We start from the raw sequence: 24,483 nt of genomic DNA on the forward strand, positions 1-24,483 counted from the left end.
TCCCTTGTGTGTTCTTAGGAAATATATAGGAAGGGATTATGCTCTTGGCAATAGCAGCTATTGTCCATAGACTGACCCTTTTACCAGAGAGTAGCTAGATGCAATTTATTTAAAGATCTTTCTTTTGTTAGTTTTCAGCAACATTATATTTACTAAAAAGAGAGAAATTACAATTTCTTCCGTAATTTTATAGTGTTCTACAACATGTAAGTTGCTGTCCCAATCATTTCAAATGACTTCTTCATAATTAAAAATATCTTTTTTATATTTCCTGACCTGACATGTGGTTTTCCTGGCCTGATATGTGATTATACAGTATTAGGTAGCAATTCACAAATATAATGTAAAGAAAGAAGACACATGCTTGAATGTCTGGCTAAGAAAAACATATTTAAATTTATATGTGGTTTTATAACTATGAAAAATAATTTTTAAAATGAACTTGCAAATACAAAAATATTTCATCTCCTAGGATGTGAGAAGGTAGTTGGAGAAATAGAGAAAGTAAACACAATTTTAAAAAATCAAAAAGTTTGAAACAAAATAGCTATAGTTAGTTGTCTAAAAATACATATTTACATTACAATCAAATATGCTTTCGTAATGCATTAAGGTGATAAACTAAAAGACCATTAACTACTTTGTATAGATATGTTATAGCTGAACTGTATATCCCCCAAATTCATATGTTGTAGTGCTAACTTCTACTACCTCAGAATGTGACTGTTTCGGAGATAAGGACTTTAAAGAAGTAATTAAGGTAAAATGAGGTCACACTGGTGGGCCTTAATCTAATATGACTGGTGTCCTTACAAGAAGAGGAAATTGGAACATAGACACACACAGACGGATGACCCTTTGAGGCCACAGCAAGAGGGTGGCCAACTCCAAGCCAAGGAGAGAGGTCTCAGAAGAAACCAAACCTGCCAACAATTGATCTTGGAATTCTAGCCTCCAGACTGTGAGAAAATTAATTTCTGTTGTTTAAGCAACCTAATCTGTGGCATTTTGTTATGACAGCCCTAGCAAATGTTAAGAAAAAAGAAACCTAAAGTTAGAAACTTTTATATTCAAAGATTAGTCACAAACTATAGAATTTCTAAAATTCCATTAAAATTATCTATTATTAAGTTTGTAACTGTGGGTCTGTTACATAAAGTGAGGTATGTTTGTACATGTGAGACAAGGAAGAAATAAATAGTTGTTGCTTCCATCAGCTAAAATATGGAGGAGAGGAATTCTCCTTTGGCTCAGAGCTTTAGGATATGTGTGTGTGCATATCATAGATTTAGATAAATTATGTGTAAATTTAATTTTCTCTCTCTCTATGTTTAAGTTAAATTTGAAGTACATTCCAGCTGGCTAAAGAGTAGAAATGGCAAGAATGATAATTTGTGGTAGATAAAAATTTGACTAACCTGATAAAAATGAGACAACCCAAATCACTTTTTAACTTTTTAGATTATCATTAGTTTTTACACTTTTCCTCCCTTTTCATCCACCTATTTTTTAGGATTACCTTAAAGATATACTAATCTGTATCTAGCAGATTGTTGCTGGCAACAGAAATAGACCTGGTAAGAGCAGGGTATCTGTTGAAAATAATTTCTCTTTTTCTCTTTCTTCCCCATCATCATCATCATCATCATCACCATCACCACCCCACCATCATCATACGACAGCTCACATTTACTTATTCCTTATTATATTCCAAACTCTGTTTGAGCTATACATAACATATAAATAGACTTAGTCTTGAAAACTATCCTATGAGGTAGGTACTATTATTAGCACACTGCTAATTTTGCTAAAGAACGTGAAGCTATCTTATTGCAGGGTTATACAGAAATGAACACAACAACAGAGAAAATTGACAAAGTAGAATAGACGTTTAGAGAAATGGCAGGTTTCAGTGAAGAAATCCAGGTGCAGCCATTGGCATTCTCCCTGGCATCTTCATCAGTAAGTGATTAGATTTCTTGACTAGTTTGGGATGGAAACTATGAGGAGGTGATCTTAATTCTGATTTTTAAAAAATGAAACCATTCTGCTGGATATCTGGCTAGACTTAAGCCTAGCAGGAATTTTTTTGAAAATCGGAATCCTACTTCTGTTCATAAAGCAGTTGAACTGCTTATGCCAAGAAACGATGCTTCATTACTTCCCACAGGACTTCTTAACCTACTCCTTGAGGACCCTGCAGGGTAGAGATCGGGTTACTAAGATCACTCCTATTAGAATTCTCTTGCTCTATGTATCACATGGTTCCATCTAACACTGGCACAATGGTGTCTGTTTCATGAGAATACCAGGTTCTCTGGGTAGCTTGAGAGTCAATGATGGAGCAGCTCTTCCTCCAGCGGGCACCAGGCCCAGCTCAACTGTACTATTATTGGGCTGTGTTATATGCTACCAGAAACTCAACTTTTCTGCTTATCCAAAAAGAAAATCTCCTAGCATTTTATATCAATCACTGTTATAAAATTATACCTTGCACTTCTTCACTTTCAATAAATACATGTATTTCCACGTATCATCTTAGTGCTTTGTATAAGGCCACCTAATGTACATTTTAAAATTCACTTTTTATAAATTTAGTTTTTCAGTTTTCAGATCCATTTATGTCACTGCTGTTAAAGAGTATTTCTTTTAAAATACCCATACCCATAGCCATATGCCTACCTGTTAATCAGCTTGCCAAGAGCCACGCTCATGGAATGTCAACCTTGATAACATCATTTCTTAATTTCAGTAATTTAGCTTGTAATTCTCATCATATGTTATGTTCCAGGCTCTTTTTATTTTTTTATCTCCATATTTTTTCAAGATTCATAAATTCTTTCCCCCTAAATTTGATCTCTGCTGCTTCAGTCTCTTTATTTGAGAGTAAAGGGAACATTCAATGATATTTGAGTTACATTAAAATCCTTTTCATCAGCTCAGTTATTTCTTTACCATTTCTTTTCAACCTTGTTGTATTCATTTCTGGTGCCTATGGCACATTTGCTGTTGTTATAAAAAAATAATAACAAATATCAGCCCCATTTATTAAGCATTTTACTAAATGCTAAACCATGTATATATATTATCTCATTTCCCCCTAATCATCGCTGTATGAAATAGATCTCGAAGCCCTTTTTAATAAAGAAACTGAGAGTAAGAGGTTAACCTACCGAAAGTCACCCAGGTGGAGTTTGCTTGTCTCCAGGCTGTGTTCTCATCTCCTACACTGTACTCAAGTACTGCTGCCATATTTTGGTGATATTAGAGTCTTAAAGTACTCCTGACTCACAAACACCAAACTTATAAGCAGCCCAGAGATGCCACTCCTCACCAGCCCCAGCCTGTCTCCCCTCTTCTGGTCCCTATTGCTTGTGTTTTGAAAGTCAATTTAAAACACTTAAGGCTGGCCTTAAATGTGTATTCTCAGTGTTGAGAAGAGAGTAAGCTCTAATTAAGGGAACAGCCTAGTTAACAATGGTGATCTACCTGCCAAAAATACTTTGCCTTTAAAAGTCTGATTTTTTTTTTATATTGATACTGCCTACAGCTCCATCGTGTGAGGTTTATTTGTATTTACAGACCTTTTTTTTTTTTAAAAACTATCTCTGTGTTGTGTAGTTCATATTATAATGTAAGTTACTTTAGTGGGATTGCTTTCTTCCTAATATGTCTCTTTGACATCAGTGAATGGATCCTTACAAGACAAGAAGCCTGGAAGAAAAGGTGACAAATGCCCAGGATCAGGTATGTACAAAGAATGGAGAAAAACTCTTTTTTTCCCTTTCTTTTGCTGTGTTGTGCTCCACTCCCAGAACACTGACTCAGTCTATTAGATTGCAGGTTAAATGGATTAATATGAACTTCTGGTCCACATTTGAAAAGTTCTGCAAAATTTATGGGCTATCTTGCTTAATTCTAGAGTGATAAATAAGAAAACAGAAGATTATAAGTGCTACAATAGGGGTAAAATATTTTTGTGATAATTTTGTGGGAACATTACCACCAAAAAGGAACATGTTTTTCTACAGAGAAATAAGCTTTGATTTCCAAATAAACACAGTATCAATAAACTGTGTAGCTTCTCTGTTGAAATCTGATGGACTACCCTTTTAAAAAATATCCTCCAAGTTCATTTAAAAACATTAAATATGGCTAATTTAAAAAGCAAACATCATATACTTACATAAATATTATCAAATTCTCCATATTAATTTTCAGATATACCTACATTGTTTATCAATTATTGCTAATTATTGTAATTATGTAACTCATAGAAGGGTAGTTGGTCTATGCTGAATTATAATTCACATTGTTAAATGTAATAAACAAATCATGTTTTTCTGAACCAATGAAGAGCAGAGAACATTGGTTTTAAGTTGATTCTTAAATTATGTTGAGAGTAGAATAGATGAATCACATGTAAACTGGGATAAAGACAATGCAACAGGCATGAAAGGGTGCATTGGCCACATAGTTAAATTCTGTTTTGAGGGGAAAAGCCCTGAGAAATCATCCACTGGTTAAATAGGAATCATGTCTGCATGTGGTTTTGATGCTTTTATTAAATATAGGCTGTCTGCTTACAAATTTCCTCATATACTTAAAATATGTTTAGAAAGACAGTAACTTAATAGGCATTGCTCTGCAGGTACTTTCAAAGTGAATTACTAAGGAGATATTTTATAAATTAGTAAGAATTGTTTACAACTGTCAGTGCAGAATGCTTGAAAAATTCAGGGAAGCAATGCCATTTAAAATGTGGAATGTGTAGTTTAAAAAAAAATTTCGCTAACAATTATATTCCATGAAAGCTTTTAATAGCTTCACTAGAATTTCAGGAATATAGCTCATAAGTATAGCATATGCTCCACAGGCTTTGGATTTAATCTCAGTTATCTCAAAATTGAAAACCAGATTAGCTACAAATAATACTTTCCATGATTTGATGTGAACTTGGGTAGATTACTTAACCTTTCTATGGCTTAGTTCCCTTACCAATTAAATGATCTTTTCACGAATTAGAGTTAATGTATTAAAGTGCATAGCTCAATAGTAAGTATTTAATTGGCACTTGTTCTCAAACAAGGAAGAAAAGAATGGAAATATAAGGTGAATATCCCTAGTTAAAAAGAGAGGGGATGTAGTTGAAAATTTTAATCTAAATAATTGTTAGTATGGAAATGAATAATAACTAAATCTATACATGTGCTTGACTGAAAAGAATCCTCTGTAATTTTCTCTTTGATCCATGAGAGAGTTAGATCGAGGTAGGGATGATAGGCAGATAGATGACCCAGCAAAGATAGTTCCACATCAGGAAATTTGTAGTGGAACAAAATAGAGTCGTGCTTTGGATCCTTTTCAAAAGTTGTACCTTAATGACTTGATTGCATTTTTGGTTAGGCTGAGTGCACAACTCCAGCAATAGTAAACAGAATTCTATGTACTTGACATTCATAGGATTTGTTAGATACTAGGAGAGGCCTTGTAAAGGAGTCAGATCACTTATTCTCAGAAGAAAGTGTTCATTTTTAAATGACATCATCCATCATCCATCACTGGCTTCTGGCTAAAACCCTAAAAAGAGGAAGTCAACTCATTCAGTTACCTGGAAGTAAATTTTACATGCAGCCCACCTTAGAGCAGTGGTTCTCAAACTGTAGTCCACATCTCAATCACCTGGGAGGCTTTTTAAATCCAGGAACATCACCCCTAGAGTTTTGATTAAGTAGGTCTGGAGGGGGTCAGAGAATTGCATTTCCAAAAGTCCTTGGGTGATGTTGAGGCTATTGGTCTGGGTCTACACTTTGAAAACCACTGCCTTAGAGAATACCTAGGAAATTATTTGCTTAGCATAATAAGTCCTTTGCCAAGACTTAAATTTTTTCTAACCTAAAATAATTGGTGTCAAAGTTATAAAACTTTGAAGCCTCAGGCATTCTTTAGTATTCCTTTGGTCCATCCCCTTGTAATGAATTTCTGCCAGGTATTCATAACAAGAATCATTGGCATTGCTTCTAAGGAACTTGTTTTTATTGTATGAACAATGTAAATCATATGAATGACCCAGTTTCCTTTTCTGCCTTTGCTGCTTGTGAGGAAGCTCACAGTCAAAATATAAGCCCCACATGTAGCAGGTGTATAAGATCTCACACTATGCATTTTGTTCACAAGCTTTACTTCTGGCGTTACCTTGTTTTTTATTGACCTCATTTTCCCTTGATACTCATTTCTTCACTGACGATATTATTGAGAGTATTTTATGTATTTTTAAGAATCATCTACATTCCTTCCTGAAGTATAGTGGGATATAAACAAATAAAACAAATATGTGTTATCTTATGCTTATGGAAGCTTTAATATCCTATTTTATCAGGACTTCATGCCTTGGTCTTTGGATTATATAATATGAATAAATGAGAGATTAGAGCATAGCAGATGCCACAAAAGATCAGGTCTTTCTTCCTATTTAGCCCTAGGCAGAAATATTTTTAAAAGTACCTGGAAAGGCGCAGATATCATTTCTGATACCAAGCTCAAAAGGTTAGAGATGTATCTGAAATATACTATCACTGCAAATCTGTTTTCTGTGAAATTCACTGAACCTATTTGAAGTTATTCATATTTTCATTTTAGAATAAAATTTCTAGAAGTTAAAACCTGCTAAGTAAAGGCAAGGCTATTTTTTGTTTGTTTTAAATTTACCTTTCTCTTGGCATTAGGCCTGTGCCATTTCCAGGACAGCAGAACAATCCTGTATTCACCACATCAGTCAACATTCATGCACTCTGGGGAAGAGATTGGTGGCTTGGAAGGTGATGCTGAGGTAAGAATATCTGCCTCCTCTAGGTTGTATAATGGAGAAACTGAAACCTATGCTACCTACCACATACGCACATCCAGCATGGCCAGTTGTGCTTTACTTCGTAAGTCTTATCTTTACTGAAGAATGGGCTATAATTGAGAGAAACTGAAGGTAAGGATAAAATAGACCTAACTGTATAAAAATCCAAATTGCTTTTCTCTAATACACAGATAACAGACCACAAATATTACATGACTGCAATGATTAGACCACATAATAATGAAATGTTAGGAATAAGTTTTGCTATTTTCATTCTTTTGTTAAATCTTAAATAGGTACCTCAGAGTAAAGTCTTTGAATGAATAATATGATGAGCCTAAAAATGTTTTGAAAATATAAAGGCAATGAAGGGCAAGAGCAATGAAATAATACTTTTTTTCCTACACTGGTAGACTTCACACCTTAATTTATTACCAAAAAGTGGTTCAAAAAGATTCTCACTAAAAAACTTTTTGAATTCTTTATAACACCTCATGAGTATGTATTTTGTTCCAATAACTTATTAATAAATCAGATTGAATTAAAATGCTATAAAGTAAAAAAATTCTATATGTAGGAAAACCATAAGATGATAATAGAAGTTCTTCCTAAACATTTTTGAGGGTGTTAGGGCCTTTATAGGTTTTATAAAATGAAAAATTCTAAAAGCTTTGTTCTTCAGATCATTTATGAGTTTCATTTCCTTAATCTCCTATATTATATAATGATTTTTCTAAATATTAAGGCAAGTCTACACCTAAAAGTTGGTATACAAACACATCATAAATTTTAGCATTTAATAATATCATGGGGCCATTGCATTATATGTTTGTGTCTGACTAATCTGCATTCAGCAGTTTGAGAATCTAACAGTTTCATATGATTAACTGATTATTTTACAACTTTTAAAAAGAAAAATGTCTTGCCTTTGATTGGTAATCTTGTTCCAGTCTGGGATCTGATCCGGCTACCTGTTTGTATTTGTTAATTTTCATTTGGCGATTTCTCTCCTCTATATCCATAGCACCTATCGAGTAGAAAAAAACCCATAAAATTAATGTTCAGTTCTTATTTCTGAGCCCAACTTACAGGATGTATAAAAGAAGAAATGCTAGGCTGATATATTACTTTCATTCAAGGTAGTATGTACAAATTAAATGTCATTTTTTAGATTTATTTAAGTATGCAAGTTGGTGAATAAAAGCATGATTATTAAATATGTGAAATAATTTAAATCTGAATAAAATGTAAACAAATGTAAATAGAAGACAACAAATCTTCATTAGATAGAAAACACCTTCTGGTACATATATGTCCAGGAGAATATATTTGACAGCACATAAATATGACAATAGTAATATTATAAGAATTTTGGCTTGTAACGAATTCATCAAGGTTCGAATTATTTACTGGAAAGAGGTTGTAAGTCTCATTGGTTTCAAATACAATTTTACAATTGCATTTAGAATTATCATAAAATCGTCCCATGTATTAAAGCAGGTTGCTCCAACATACGTGTGGATGCAGTTATCAAGATCTTTTGAACTTGAATTTTCTAGAACTAGGATGAAGAAAGAGGCACTTGGAATAATACTCCTGAAAACATACCATGCCTATAAAGGCACAAAGTATTACTGAAATCATTCTAGGGGAAGAAAAGAATGTAAGGAGGTGAGAAACTGAGATAGTAAGCCTATTATAAGATGAGATTAATGCTGTCTATAACAGGTGCTTCCTCAAAACACATCAACTATAGATATCAAGAGGGTCTTTAAGAACTTTGGTAAGAATAAGAACTAAATTCGGTAAGAAAACCTTAGCAAACATGAAAAAGTGCTTTAAAATTATATTTATGATTTTTATTAAAGAGATTTTATAGAGAAATTCCATTTCTCATTAATAGGCATAATGGAAAAACAAAATCTCAATTGTATGCTACAAACCTACAAACTGGGAAAAATAATCATAGCTTAGTAGGTTCAGTGGGTTTCTACAATAAAATGTCGTCATGTAAATCCACAAACACTGGGTCTAGGTAAGAATGTAAACATACGCACACATACCCCTGGCTTAAGATCATAACTTTAAAACTGCAGTAAAGACATATAGACAGAAGTGTGCCCATTCAAAAATAGGTATTTTAATACTCATCCTGAGAAAAACCTCACTGTATATTTGATAACTGCTAGTAAAAAAATTTTAAGTAAAATTTGATAATTAAAATAAGATACAAAGGGAAGAAAAAGTTTCAAAAAGGACTAAGAAAATCTTGACTAAAAGAATGTATAAAGAGTTTAGACTATATGACATCTAAGTAAAAGAGCAAATTTAAATCAACTAAACAGTTTGAGTCAAATTTTAATAATGATTTGATTAATTGATTCTGTGCCAAATTATAAAATGGGGAATAGAAATAAAATGTTAATATCAGTTGAATGATACACAAAATCAAGTGAGTGATTCCATGATATAAGTGTGAAATATGGTCAAGTATAAATGTCTATTACTCTATTAAAATACAATATTGGAATTGTTTGTACCTCAAGAGATATTCTCAGATAAATATGTTTATTTTCTCCAAGGGCAAGGGAACAAAAAAGCCATCCCAGCTTCAAAAAATTATGTATGCTGAAAAAAATATTAGCTAAATTAAGTGTTTGGGACGTTTCTTTTAAAAAGTTTAATTTTGATATTATAGTAGCAAAACAGTATTTTAAATATAAATAGCACCAATAGACAAAGTTTAAACACATTTTACATATACATAAATAAATATACATATACATATAGACATATACACATACATACGTACATACATATATACATTTTCTAATGTTGAGACTATTTCCTGGACATCGACCTCCTATGACACTACATTAAATTCTTCCTGATTATTAGATAATAATGTGTAATATTCAAATTGCCTCAAATTCTTTTTGGTATAAGGTAAATTATTAATCGAGTAAACTAAGAAAATATGATTTCTTATTTCATTAATATCTTAATATGATTTCTTATTTCATTAATATCTTAATAACATAAGCCATTTAAGAGGTTTACCTGTTTTTAAACCAATAAACTAATTGTGATTATTTTGAACCTGAAAAAGACTACTTAACATGTCCAAAAAGTTAAAAAGTCATATTTATTGTGTTGGTATGGCAATCAAGTAAAAAAAAAAAAAGTTAAGTTATAGGTAGATTTTGTAATCAGAGATGCAATTGAAAATGGCCATATTAACCAACAGTAAGACAGTGGTTGCTTAGGTTTCTACATTTACACTACGAAGATCATCAGTACACCTTCAGTGATTTCTGTAGTGCACTTCAAGCAATAGTTTTAAGTTTGCTTTTCCAAACACACACAAACACACACACTCTTGGGGTCCCAAAGCAGCTTCACACACCACACTTCTTTGAAATAGGGACATAGGTCTGGCAATAATGCAATTCATAATGAAGCTAAACAGTGATCAGAATATTGTAGGATTGCTGACTCAGTGACCCCATCTTGTGATCTTAAGCAAAATGCTCAAATCTGGGGATCTTAAGAGGGAAAAATCTCAAGTCCAACGGCAAAGCTCAAAGAAAGAACACCAAAATTCAGAAAACAAATTAGAGAATCTATGATTACAACATCAGGGAAGTTTAAGACTATTAACCTTATCTAAATCCAGAAACTGCATTGGTTAGTATCCCAAATTTTTGTGGCTAATTTAATGATTTTTCTCTTTTCTCCACCCTATCCTTTTCTTCTATCGATATATAAATATTTGGCTTCAGGTTTAAAAAAGTCTTCCTTTAATTGAGATTAAAAAGTTTCATTTCACTAAGTGGCTATCTGTTTCATGAGGGTTTCTGATGAAAATAATCACATCTGTAATTCCTTTTTTCTTTGATTATTATATGTCTTCAAAAAATTTAAGATGTGCCTTTAAATAATCTGAGATTAGAAAACAAATTACATTGTTAAAAATTTTACAAAATATTACATCAAGAATTTGTGGAGTGATCATTAAAAATTTACATTTTATAATTGGATTTCTTCTAAATTTTATCCTTGTAAAGGTACATGTTAAATTTGCTTTCCAGTTAAATTTAAGAATTAAAGACATTTGTGCAATGTCTTAACCAAATTTTTATTAATAGTGAGAGATTTCCAACAAAAACTATTCCTTGTTAAAACTATCTAAATAATTGATGACAATGTAAATAAAATGTATTTGCACAAAATACATACAGAGGTATCATAAATGTAGTCTGAACATAAATCAAAATATTATCTGAGGCCTTTTTCTGATTGAAGCTAAAGAAGTATATTACTTACCTATTAGAAATCTATTTATAAAATTAACTATATTTTGCCAAATCATCAAAGAAAGGAAAAAAATATTTTTGATAACTATCCTATTGAATCCTAGTTTACAAACTTTTCTTCTAAAAAAATACAAACACTGTGGAAGAGGCACAACAAAACAAAAGATGATTATGGACAATAATGATGACAGTGACAGAAATAACATATTCCAAATGGACAAAGTTTAAAAGGGCAAATTCATGTACTCTTTAAACGCTACAGTCACCAGTTAGGCATGTACCAAATTAAGTATAATAAAAAAGGTATAATCAGTGTATGCAGCTGTTTTCTCACTTTGAAGTAACAATTACACAAGAAAAAGCATAGCTATTTGTGTGCTTATTTTCTAGATTCAGTAGGATAGAGTATAAAACAGTTTACTGATGTCTTTCAAAAGTCAAAGGAATAGGAATAGGAATTGTTAAAATGCATCGAGATAAGAATATGTAATACTTTGTTATAATATTATTTTCAAGGGCAGTACAATTCAAAAAGAAGATACTGTCTTTGGTTTTATTTTACCTGCTCTTTCAAGAGTCTAATAACTGCAAAAACACTTTTCAGAGTGACAGTAATAAACTAGCTGTTGACAAAAAAATTAATGGTCATTTATATGAAAGTTTTCCAAAGTAACTGATGTACAAATATTAAAAGAAAATTATTTAAAAATAAAACATATTCGGTACTGTGTATTAAAAGGCTTTACAATGGTCATATTTTTGACCCTGGAATTTCACTTCCCAGGATCTTTCCTAAAGAAATAAATCAATGTGCAAAGATGTACATACATATTCATTACACCATTGTTTGATAATTGCAAACGCCAGGGAAAAGAAACTCCAAATGTCCAAAATAGGGGATTAGTTAACGGCATTTATGGTGTATCTACAGAATATTATACACTCACAAAAAATGATGAGAACAGTGTGCATGTGCATTCACATATATAAATTATATAAAATAAAGACACTGCAATTAGTAATTATAAAACACTAAATGGTGGATATGGTACTATAGTTTGTAGTTTAAAAAACCATATATATTCATAAAAACATATATGCACAAAATTGACAAAAAAGACAAAGACATGGAGTGAAAAACATTTAAGATTTACACACCAGAGTAGTTATCAGTTATCACTGGTTATTAGAAGTTAGTATAAGTGCTTTTGGTTTTTTATTTGGGTTAATATATAGTTTATAAAGTATCCACAATGATTATACATTATACAGAAAAAACATTTTAAAAACACACAAAATATAATGTTTATGTGAACAAGGACAAATTATCCAGTTTGAAAACCTTGTATTTTTGTAATGATTTGATAGAATGCTTTGGAAATAAACGTTAAATAATTTTTAAGATGCAAATATGCAATCATTCATTATTTAATTTATCTTAGGGACAAATATTTGTTAAATAAAAGCTGTGGGTATATTGATTAAAAGTGGTACAAAATAAGAAATACTGCCAAATGCAATAAAGTGCAGATCTTTCCAATTTTTATGAATGTTAATACAAAAAATGATCTGACATGTTTTTAAATTTTCCATATTAGTTTTTTCAAGTGTAGGACTTAAGAAACTATGCAACAAAAATTAAAGAAGTTACTTTAAAATGATTTCTTCACAGTCACTTGCCTATAATGAATTTTCTCATATTTTTAGACAAAAACTTTATCATATACTAGAACCACATAAAAAGTACACTTTTGTTAGCTAAATTATTTGTTAAAAGAGATGTATTGCAGGGAATAACAAATATTGGAACACATTAAATTGAGAAAAAATATGGAAATAAATATTGTGAAAAAATTAAAAATTATGCACCAGATTATTTTGTATTACTACTAGGGCAAATAGAAGCATTTTCTTTTAAAGTGTAAATAAACTTAGTCTTAACTGTGCAACTAAGATACACGAATTTTGAGGAATAATTATTTCAAAATCAATCAACTTTGAGGATTTTTCTACTGCTGTCACTAGGAAATAACACATTTGGAATGAAAGAAAATATAATTTATTTTTCTTATAATGTGTTTACTTATTTGCTCCTAGGAATGCAGGAAAACTGAACTTCATAGTTGCCTAAGTAAAATGTGGAATTAAATGAAACATAAGAGTTCTAGAAACTTATAAACTGTGTCCTACTGTGAGGTTCATAGTTATGCGCTATAGTCTTTTGAATTATGTTCTAAACCTTTATGATCTGTTTTAGATACTTAGGTTACCTGTGTATCTGTTTCTCTGTTAACTCTCTGCCATATTCATTAAATAATACTTCAAAGGAGATGTTACAGATAAATTTCAGACTCCTTTCACTATAGTCAAAAGAAACTAATATGCAAGCTATTTTAGGACATAAGTTATAAGGAGTGATCTACTGATCTCAGGAAACAGAGTATGTCTACTTTTGACATCTACATTCAGTGAACAGACTTACTGAGATTTTATTATTCAGAGGACTTGGATTTTAGCACCATTTTAGGTTTCAACATGTAAAATCAGGATGTACTTGGGATCACGGTGGAAGATCAGGGTTTTGTCCATGGAGAGTGCAGAGGAGGTAATCATCACAGAGTTGATAGGGCTTTGGAATTGCCCAGATTTAGGGTAATGAGTATATTTATGATACATAGGATTGAATAAAATCTTAAAAACAGCACTGGTTTAGAAGGTGAGAGTCAAGACTTCGGCTCGAGTCTTAATTTCATGAGCCCTATAACTGCAAGCACTTCATTTCACCCTTCTGAGCATAAAGTTCATCATCTGTAAAATGAATAATTTTGGACCAGACACTCATTATGATTCCTTCTGCTCTACAACTCTCTGGTTAGTTAATTCTGAAGGCAAATGATGTTTGTTTGTTCTTTTGTATTGTAATACCTACTTCATCAATATAGATAATGTAAAGTGTACTAGAAATTCTTGCTCTATTTGCCCTGGTATTGCATTCTTTAAAGTTTCCTTTATAGAATGTGTGTATGCATGTGTGTGTGTGTGTGTGTGTGTGTGTGTGTACAGAGGCAGGGAGAGGAATGGGATGAAGGAAGGGAGGGAAGGAGAAAGGCAAACAAAGAGGAAGGGAGGGAAAGAGAAAATTGAAAAGCTCATTAAACCAGGAACTTTGCCCAGGAAAAAAATCATAAAGGTGATCTAATCTAGAAGCATCTTTTAGACTAGCTAAAGTGTAACTGTTTCACCTACATATTGATACATTTGTTGCAGGGTGTACAGTGACATCTTTAGGAGAAAATGTTTAGCAACCTTCTAATAACTTAATTATTTTAAACTTGTTAGTCACAATTCCTATATCTTTAAAATAACCTTTAGTTCAGAGGATAAACTAAATCCTAAAATGAAAGGCCTTAAAGAAGGAATGCAATGATTATCATTAAAATTGCTTCTAAAAAAAAATGCAATAACCATTGATAAAAGATAAAAACATGAGTCAGATTCATCAGGTTAATAAACTATTTCTCATATGTGTTCAGCACTTTGGAATGTTCTGACTTTTCCCTGATAGCTAAAATCTACATTAAGGAAGAGATAGTCCACAGAGTAGCACGTATTATTACCATGAGTATGACTTGTCTCCTACTGTGTTTTGGTATGACACAATTATCACAGACCACTGTGTCCCACATCTGGGGCCTAATTAACATATCCTTAAGATATATTTCAACTACATCCACTCTTTACACACATCAAAAGATTGCACAGAAGATATGAAAGGAGCATAATAAAGAAATTTAAATGCATCTTTACATTTGTTTGTTTAGAAAAAAATAGAAATTTAAATATACTTAGAAATATTGACAGTTAATTTAAAAATCATGAAAAAATAAAAATATCCATCATATAAAAACTGGGATGAGACCTATGCTGGAAAAGAGACCCGTATAATTTTTCTTATGTATATTAGTGTGGTAATTAATAATAAATCTATATATACCCTTGAATGAAGGATTTAGATATATGGCTTTCAAATAGTACTTGTGCTTGGACATCAAGCTGTATTTCTTTCTCCAAGGATGCTAATATTGATTACTATTGGTCAATGGTACAAGAATCAGTATATGGAGCAACTAATGTTACACAGTATACAACTCCCTCAGAATTCAAAGAAATGCATCCTAAATATTTCATGAATAGGGACATGTTACAAAACATTCCTGTTCAATACTGAGAAGAAAGAGGAATAAAATTTAGATGAGATCACTCAGAGAAAGAAGGATGAGGATTAGATGAAGAGGCATCAGGAGAGACTAACCTAAGTTAGAGACTGAAATGAATTTCATTCAACTTTCCAAATACCCACATGGTAATATCAGTTGCACTGAGGATCCTTAAATAAAACTGCAAATTGGATTGAGTGGTCTCCACTGACATTAGTGTTCCCTTTCTGAATTCCTCTCTTCCTGCTCTCCTCTTCCTAGACCTCTAGTATTGTTCTTTCATGTTGTTCGCAGTAAAATGTCCCCTCTTGCATTCTCCACCTTGTCACAGATAAAATGCCCATTTCCTGAGGTTAAGGGCATGGATTCTGGCACCAAATCTGATTCCTTCAGTTTAAATTCCACCTTTAAATGACTGGAGTAAGTTATTTAACTGATCCGTATCTGAATTTTTCAATTTATAAACTAGAATTAAAAATAGTATTTACAAAGGGTGGGAAACTCAGTTATGGATTAAAATAATTTATACTACAGTGACTTAAAATTATCCAAAATGTTGACAGCATTTCTGAAATCTGTGATTGAGGAAATGCAAAGTTCAAGTTGGTTTTGATCACTGAGTCCTAGTTTTGCAACTACTCCAAGCCCAAACCCTCCCAATCGCCTTGTTTAAGCTAGTTCTTACACTGGGTCTCCCAAGAGTAAAATCTATAGTATGTGGAATTAACTTCCAAGTCATCAATTATTCATCACCATTCCAAGTTTGGTAAGTGGGGCCCACCGTATCTAGTATAAAAACAATGGATTTTTACATGATGTGAGCATTTGTGCCTGTATAAGTGAGCCTTATATATTTGCGCTATAAAGTTAGAATACCAAATGTAGAGAGCCTCTTACTGTATCTCCAATACTGAGTCAAGTGCAATATGTTATCTGGTTACTGCTGGTTCCCTCTTATTTCACGGTGACTTTACTCAAAGAAAAACTTTATCACTGAGTACTGTAGTTAAGTCTGATATTATGAAACTTATGTCTCAAAGGTTCCCCCAAATGTCATATTTGCCAAACCCAGTGATCATTCCTCAGAACCATTCTACTGGCCCTCACTGCAGCATTGGATATAATTACTACACTATGCTTGACATTCTCTCCTTCAACTGTTTGGCCGTGCACTTTAATGCCACTCCTTTAGTTCACTCTTTACAGACATTGTGTTGGCTCATCTTTCTCAGTCCATCTTTCAAATACATACATTTCCTAAAGTTTTATTCTATCCCTGAGTGATTCTGTCTAAATCCACAGCTTCAACTGTCACTTCCATGATGAGGGTTCCTACCTTCACCTTTCCTCTAACCCTAAGATTCACATTTCTGGTTATCTCCTAAATGCACCTAAAATCCCCATCAGCACCTAAAACTCAGCTTGTCCCAAACAAGTTAAAGTTACTTCTCATGTCTGCTCTTCCTTTAGTTATCAGTAAATGTCTAAAATATCCAGAATCTATTTCTTTGGTAATTGCCTTGCTTGTTCTTGATCTTTCTTGGTTAACTGACCACTGCTTTAGACTCAAAGCTTTAGTCCTTTCTTGGTTTCCCAGCTCATCCGCTATAGTCATCTTTTCTCTCTGAAGCTGTAGGTCAACCCTATCCATTACCATGCTCTGTGTTGGGGTGGGACTTGGCTCTTAATTGCTTGAGTTGTGTTAGATTAAGTAAGTTTTTCTATTAGCATATATTTAGTACTGTTTGAGTAATATATTAAAATTCATTTTAACTTGGTATATTTTCAATAATTTTTAAAGTCAGATTTATTACGGCATAATTTACGAAAATTAATATTCACACTACTTAGGTACAAAGGTCTATGACATTTGATAAATATATATAGTCATGCAGCCTCGCTGCAAGCTACAGAGTATTTCTGTCACCCTAAAGTGTTCCCTGGTGTAGCTTTGCTGTCAGTCCCCTCTCTGCCAGCTCGGATAACCACTGATCAGATTTTGATCTAGCTTTTAATTTTTCTTCAATAATGTTTTTACACTAAAATTTTATTTGAACAAGGCATAGCAAATGAAATGTAACAACGCTTTTAAAAATACACAGTTAAAATCTTGCATTCTAGAACTTGATACTAATGTTCTGGCACAATTAAGTTCTTAACAATGATAGTAATACTCTGTACATGCCAGGAATTGTGCTAAGAGCTTTGCATGTGTTATAATTATGTTACTCAATCAGCACAGCTGTTTGTGGTAGGACTTATTATTTTTTCAATTTTACTCATTAGAAAATTTGTAAGGTGGCTGACATTGGTCTGTTCTCCAAAACTTATAATCTGAAATATTTAGTCATGAAATGACTCTCTCTCAACACACCACTCTCAACTCTTGTTTAATTCTTTTTTCTTCCCAATGTTCTCCCTTTTAAAACTTCCCTTTTTCGTTTCTAGCTGAATCTCCTCTTGGACTAATTTTCTTTTTTGGTAATGTTTCTTCAACTTATTTCCCTATGAGCCCAATCTTAACCTGTGATATAGTCATTTTTAATCTGTAATCTTCCTTTTAGAGATTCCTTCTGATTCTCATCCCTTACTTTGAATTGGTCAATCAACTTCCTTCACACTCTGCATGACCTTATAATCTATGACTAGGTTCTTCCCATCAGTTGCATCATGTAATTAATTAATGCAATACTTCTATTTATTGTCTTTCATTTTCCGTTAAACTTTGCTTTTCCCATTATTAGTTCCCTTCCTCATCCCTACCCTCACATCCCACACCCCATCGCCTCAAGCCTTCAAGCAGGCTGATAAAAGAAACCACCATCTGTCAAGTCACATCTTTCTCTTCAGCTAAATTATAACCTAATTTACATTCCCTTGGCAATTATCTCCAATATATTCATGCCAACGTACCCTTTTTTATATTAAACCTATTTGTTGCTCATGCCAACCCATTTGTATTACAATATTTTTATAGATATTAAAATATAGACCTTTAAACAAGCAAAGAGGAAGAAAGTGATCTGAAAACAATCATGATGTGCTTTTACCATGATTTATGAATATTCAGCAAGTATTGTGTATATGTTAATACTTATTAAATAACTTGCTTACTAACTTGGCTTAACAATATGTACACTTTCCTTTCAACTGAAATAATTTAAAAAATATATTTTAACCATAACTACCATCCAGAGCTATACTTTTTTTTTGCGGTACGCGGGCCTCTCAGTGTTGTGGCCTCTCCCGTGGCGGAGCACAGGCTCCAGACGCGCCGGCTCAGCGGCCATGGCTCACGGGCCCAGCCGCTCCGCGACATGTGGGATCTTCCCGGACCGGGGCACGAACCCGTGTTCCCTACATCGGCAGGCGGACTCTCAACCACTGCGCCACCAGGGAAAGCCCACTGTAAAATATTTTTCTGAAAAGGCATTTAAGTGTCAGTGGCAGATGAGTTTTAAATATTTCAGATTTCCAGACAGATGAGTAAAGAAAGTATAGCTCTGGGGTTTCCCAGGTGGAGCAGTGATTGAGAGTCCGCCTGCCGATGCAGGGGACACGGGTTCGTGCCCCGGTCCGGGAAGATCCCACATGCCGCGGAGCGGCTGGGCCCGTGAGCCATGGCCGCTGAGCCTGCGCGTCCGGAGCCTGTGCTCCCAACGGGAGAGGCCACAACACTGAGAGGCCCGCGTACCGCAAAAAAAAAAATAAAAAATTTTACAGCAAAAATAATTCTTCTCCTGAAATTTAAATGCCCTTATTTTACCTTTTGTTTATTGATCTTAATTACGTATGTATCTCCTGGCTCCTTTACATAGTTGGGTTCTTCTTATTCTTCTGGTTTAGTTCAGATATTACTTCTTCAGACAAGACTTCCTGGATCACTCCATTTAAAATAACTTCTTCCTCATTCCAGTTGCAATAGGTTACATAAGTGTTTTTAATAGCACTTATAACTATCTAAACTTACCGAATTTAGTGGCCATTAACCCTCCCAAAAATATAATTTTCACAACGGGAGAGACCTTGTCTGCTGTTGTCATTGTTATATCCCCAGCACCTAGAATAACACCTGACATATAATAAATATTCAGTAGATATTTGTTGAACAATGAATTTTCAGGCTGTGAAATACCTTTGTATCACTGGAATAAGAATTTCAGAAATACCTCTCTTTTAATTCAGCCAATTGTGATATATGATAGTTTAATATGCCATTATGATACCTATAGAATTATGCATCTGGCATAGTCAAACTTGCAGATTGTGTATTTCATAAAGGTATCTTAATAACCTCTGCTTTGGATATTTCTTCCTCTCTTAATAAAGACTATCATTATTTACACAGCAAACCTAGAATTAACTATAATTCTGAGTAGAAAATATATACATTGGTGTTCAAAAAACACTGAGAAGGAATTTGAATAGTTTGAACAATTCATGACATATGTATTAAAAGTAACTTTTTAGCTACCTGCCAGACACTTTATGAAAAATTTATCTAATCTTTAAAACAATCTTTCACTCCTATATAAGAAAAATGGTAGCTCACAGTTTTTTTTGTTTATTTTTCCTTTTTTGGCATTCATTTGCTTACTGTTGAAATAGAAATTTTTTCATTTTGGCTTGTCATTTGTTTTTATTCTTCTGAGGATTGAAAGTATATGCATAGGCACACACACACACACACACACAAATTATCAACTCTCTTTTACTAAAGACGAAGCTGGAACTTGGAGAGATTATGATGCCTAAGATCACAGAGGCCTTCAAATCTCACACTTTACTGCTACATCAGCATTCATGCTTCCTTAATAGGACAATAGAGGATAAAACATTACTTGTTTGACTGTCCTTTAAGTAAAGCATATTTGTTTTTTAAAAATATCTAGAATTAAGTAGTTTGTCTTGTTTTTCGTGCTACAGATGGACAACCAAACTGGTCAATAAGCACAGTCCAATGCCCAGCTCTACTATTAAAATATTTTTCTCTCCATTTTTAAACAATCCTAGAAGTGGGTATATTATCTGAACTCCTTACTCATTCATTGTTTACGTAGATTATTGATATATTAAATTTAGATTCAAAACGCTATTGCAAAACCCGTGATTTTGCTAATAAAAACATAAATCATAAGTGAAGAGCTAAATAAGTATATCTTTCTGAAAAAATAACCTTTGGTATAATTTTTTTTAGTAGTAATAATTTAAAAGAACTACCATTTTTTGATTATCTAGTATGGACAAAACTCCATGACAAGTTCTTTACAAGTATTACTACTTTCAATTTTTTTCAAATTACAAAAAGTATAGAAATAATTGTTTCTCATTTCTATGTCAATAAAATTATTCAGTTAGATGGCTGGATATATATCATAATTTATTTACCCATTCCTCCATTACTTAACATTCACGGTAGCATCCTTTTTGTTGCTACAAATAATGCTTTAGTGAAACTTGTACATACAATTTTATCTGAATCTCTATTTGCACCATATCAGAATCTGCAAATATTTTTAAGGCCCTTGGTGTATATTAAAAAAATTGCTTTTTAGAAATATTAAATTATGCTGCCACTATTTTACCATACTCTCCCCAGCATTAAAATGCTGTTTTTTAACTAGGTAAAACATAGTATCTTTAAAAAAAAAAAAGTCACCTATATGGTTATGAAAAAAATAAAGTATTTTTTATATATTTACTGACCACTGAATTTCTTGTTTAGTGAAATGTCTGTATATGTCTTTTGCCATTTTTCTATTAGAGTTTTATAGAATATATAATTTGTTCAACAAAGTGATTCAGGTGTTAAGGCTTTTAATACTCTGAGTTGCTGCCAATAATGTTTCACAATTTGTTGTTTGCCTTTTAACTTGTTTATGCTGATTTTGATATTTTGAAGTTTATACCTGAGACACTGTAGTCAGATCTCTCTTTTTAAATTTACTTCACTGCTTTTATTCTTAGAAAGGCTTTCTCCCTCCAGAGAAAAGCTCTTTTATGCTTTCATTAAACATAATTAACTCAATCTCACCACAGTTCATTCTGTTTAATAGGAAGCTGCCCAAAGTCTCGTCCCTAGCGGGTGACAAAACTTGGTTTAGAATTCAGACCTAAATGGGTTCAATGTTCTTGCTGTTTCTATCCAACTCTCTTGCCTCAGAAACGATAACGTTCATTTCTGGTGTAGCAGTCCTGATGCACAACTTTGTACGACAACTAGCTCCTAAACTGGTAGCCACAAACTAGTATAAGATATGTGTAATGCATAAAACAAAATAAACTAATTTTATCTTTCTATCATATCATTGAAAGAATGCTTACACATCAAAATGCATTGGCTTCAATACAGCGGATTCAAAATAAAAACTGTTTTTTAATATGTTTTATACAATAATAAAATAATAGTTTCACTTGTATAGTGCTTACTATGTGCCAGACACTGTTTTTAGGTGCTTTACATATTAAATATTAACTGATTTCATCCTTAAAAAAGCAGTTTGACGTAGCAGTATTCAGTTGGCCAAAAAGTTTGTTTGGTTATTTCCGTAAGATGGCTCTAGTAGCACTTAGTTGTCTTTAACTTCATTCGAAACAATTTTGTTAGATTTTATTGTGACAGCTGTCATATCAACATGCATTTTTAAAAAACTTACCAAAATTGGTGAATTTTTGTGTAGCCATTTTAATATTGAAGATGGAAGAAAAAGAGCAACATTTTCCGCATATTACGCTTTATGATTTCAAGAAAGGTAAAAACACAACAGAAACACAAAAACGATTTGTGTACTGTCCAGAATTAGTCAACAGAAAATGCATAATCTTCCATCAGTATAATGCAAGACCGCATGTTTCTTTGACGACCAGGCAATAACTGTTACAGCTTGGCTGGGAAGTTCTGATTCATCCACTGTATTCACCAGACATTGCATCTTCAGATTTCCATTTATTTAGGTCTTTACAAAATTCTCTTAATGGAAAAAATGTCAATTCCCTGGAAGACTATAAAAGGCACCTGTAACAGTTCTTTGCTCAAAAAGATAAAACGTTTTGGGAAGATGGAATTATGAAGTTGCCTGAAAAATGGCAGAAGGTAGTGGAACAAAACAGTAAATACATTGTTCAATAAAGTTCTTGGTGAAAATGAAAAATGTGTCTTTTATTTTTACTTAAAAACCGAAGGAACTGTTTGGCCAACCCAATATTATTATCTCCATTTTACAGGTGAGGAATCTGAGGCAGAGAGAGCAACTTTCTCAGAATCACACAGCAAGTAAGTGGTGAGACTGACCAGGCAGTCTAGCTGTATAGTCTGTGCTCTAATACTGCTTCTCAGACTGTTTCTTACCAGAACAATACTTCCTCCAACACAGATATTCTTATGAAAGAGAGTTAAACTGGACAATTGGCCTAGGTAAAATTGAATGTCATAGTATTAACAGGGCATGAATAATATTTTGAGAATTTAGCAGTAACATTTTACAATCAGGATTAAGTTCTTAATGCACAGTTCACTAGCAAGATTAGGGCTAAAACGAGATCTCCTGACTTCTAATAATCTTTCCAATTTCCTCCACACCACTCCACACAAGGAAGAAATGCTCAAAACCACTTTTACTTCATGTTTGGGTATTCCTATTATTTCAAGATCCATGAACTTTCTTAACTCTCTTCTCTTATATTTGAGTATTTATAGGCTTTAAAGAATTAAGTATTACACTTTATCAATAGTAGCTTTCATATATGATGTGATGTTTTTAGATATATGTACATATACATATTTCATTTGAGTCTTTTTGGTTAAAAGATCACAATATTACTTAATAAAATGTTAAGCTTAAACTTATATAAAAAATTTCTCGAATCTACTGTGTCTCTCATAACATCTAAGCTATCTAACACAGTATTGAACATAGAGTTGACATTATGTGCCTCCTTATAAACTGAGTGATTTTCATTTTCTGATAAGATTTCAGTGTACTAGGGTTATGGTTTTCATGACTGAGCAATCTTGTACCTTTTTTTTTTTTTTTTGGCCATGCTGTGTGTCTTGCGGGATCTTAGGTCTCTGACCAGGGATGGAACCCTCATCCTCGGCAGTGAAAGAGCGAAGTCCTAACCACTGGACTGCCAGGGAACTCCCCATGACTGAGCAATCTTGAGTACCTGTGTCTTAGACTTTTGTTAATAATATTAAGTCCATTAAAAATAGGATGTAATGAAGAACAGAGAATATCTATAAAATAAATAGAATATGTAATGAGAAGTTTGGTAGTAAATCAATAATTGAAAATTTGGAGAAATTTCGGTTAACAGTTTATATGTGCATTTATATGTATACACATATACACTTATGTTAAACTTTCCCTACAATGAATGTTACTTCTCTTTACCTTTTAGAACATAATGCAAGTAGAACAAAATGGCAAATGAAAGCTCACAGCACTCAAAATATCGTATAGATGCCAAGCAAATATAATAAGAATTGAAGTGAAAATTTGAAATACATACCAATGGACAATATTCAGAACAATCAAAGAAACAAAACAAAAAAGGGAATCATTTTCATGCTAAAAAGAATACTGTGATTGCAATAATTTAGCCCAGACTTCTCTCCAGAGTTCCAGGCCCATACATCCAATGAATGCTATTAGATATTTACACTTAAATGTTCCAAAGGAACCTCAAACTAACCCATCCCCAAACTGAAGTCTTTATTTTGCACTTAAATATTTGTTCAACCCATATTCCCTGTAAGATAAAATATACCACCGTATATCCAAACATTTCAGTCACGCAAGATTATCTTATTCTTCCTTTTCATCAGTAATATCCAATCGATAACTGTCTTATAGATTCTACATCTTTAAATAACTTCTCATGTATCTACTGCCTCTGTTGATTCAGCCCATTATGATCTCTTAACTGATTTATGCAATATCCTTATAAATGATCTTTCTGCTTATATAGCTCCGCTCCATTTTTCACCTAGTTTCCAAAGTAGTCTTTCTAGAAACAAATATCTGATCATGTCTCTCTCTTGCTTTACATACCTCAATAACTTACACAATCTTCAGAAACCCTCACCTGCCTTTTTTTTTTT

At 32.7% G+C, this 24,483-nt stretch overlaps 1 protein-coding gene and 1 long non-coding RNA gene across 50 annotated transcripts in view; one reads left to right on the plus strand and one right to left on the minus strand.

Annotated features, from left to right (window-relative positions):
* RIMS2 (regulating synaptic membrane exocytosis 2) overlaps positions 1-24,483 on the minus strand; it is a 572,125-nt gene that overhangs the window by 136,744 nt on the left and 410,898 nt on the right. For 28 of the 49 annotated variants that reach the window (XM_067711534.1, XM_067711531.1, XM_067711518.1 and 25 more), the window contains one exon: positions 7,774-7,874. The exons of the other annotated variants lie outside the window; for them this stretch is intronic. In XM_067711534.1, coding sequence (XP_067567635.1) covers positions 7,774-7,874 — 101 coding nt within the window. The remainder of the gene's footprint in view (positions 1-7,773; positions 7,875-24,483) is intronic. 49 annotated transcript variants of the gene reach the window in all.
* LOC137209994 (uncharacterized) lies at positions 1,842-22,655 on the plus strand. The gene is made up of 4 exons (XR_010936221.1): positions 1,842-1,962; positions 3,688-3,747; positions 6,726-6,829; positions 22,605-22,655. It is a non-coding gene; the product is annotated as an uncharacterized lncRNA (long non-coding RNA).

Source organism: Pseudorca crassidens, chromosome 17 (genome assembly GCF_039906515.1).
Source record: "Pseudorca crassidens isolate mPseCra1 chromosome 17, mPseCra1.hap1, whole genome shotgun sequence".
In the NCBI taxonomy this organism is placed as follows: Eukaryota; Metazoa; Chordata; class Mammalia; order Artiodactyla; family Delphinidae; genus Pseudorca; species Pseudorca crassidens.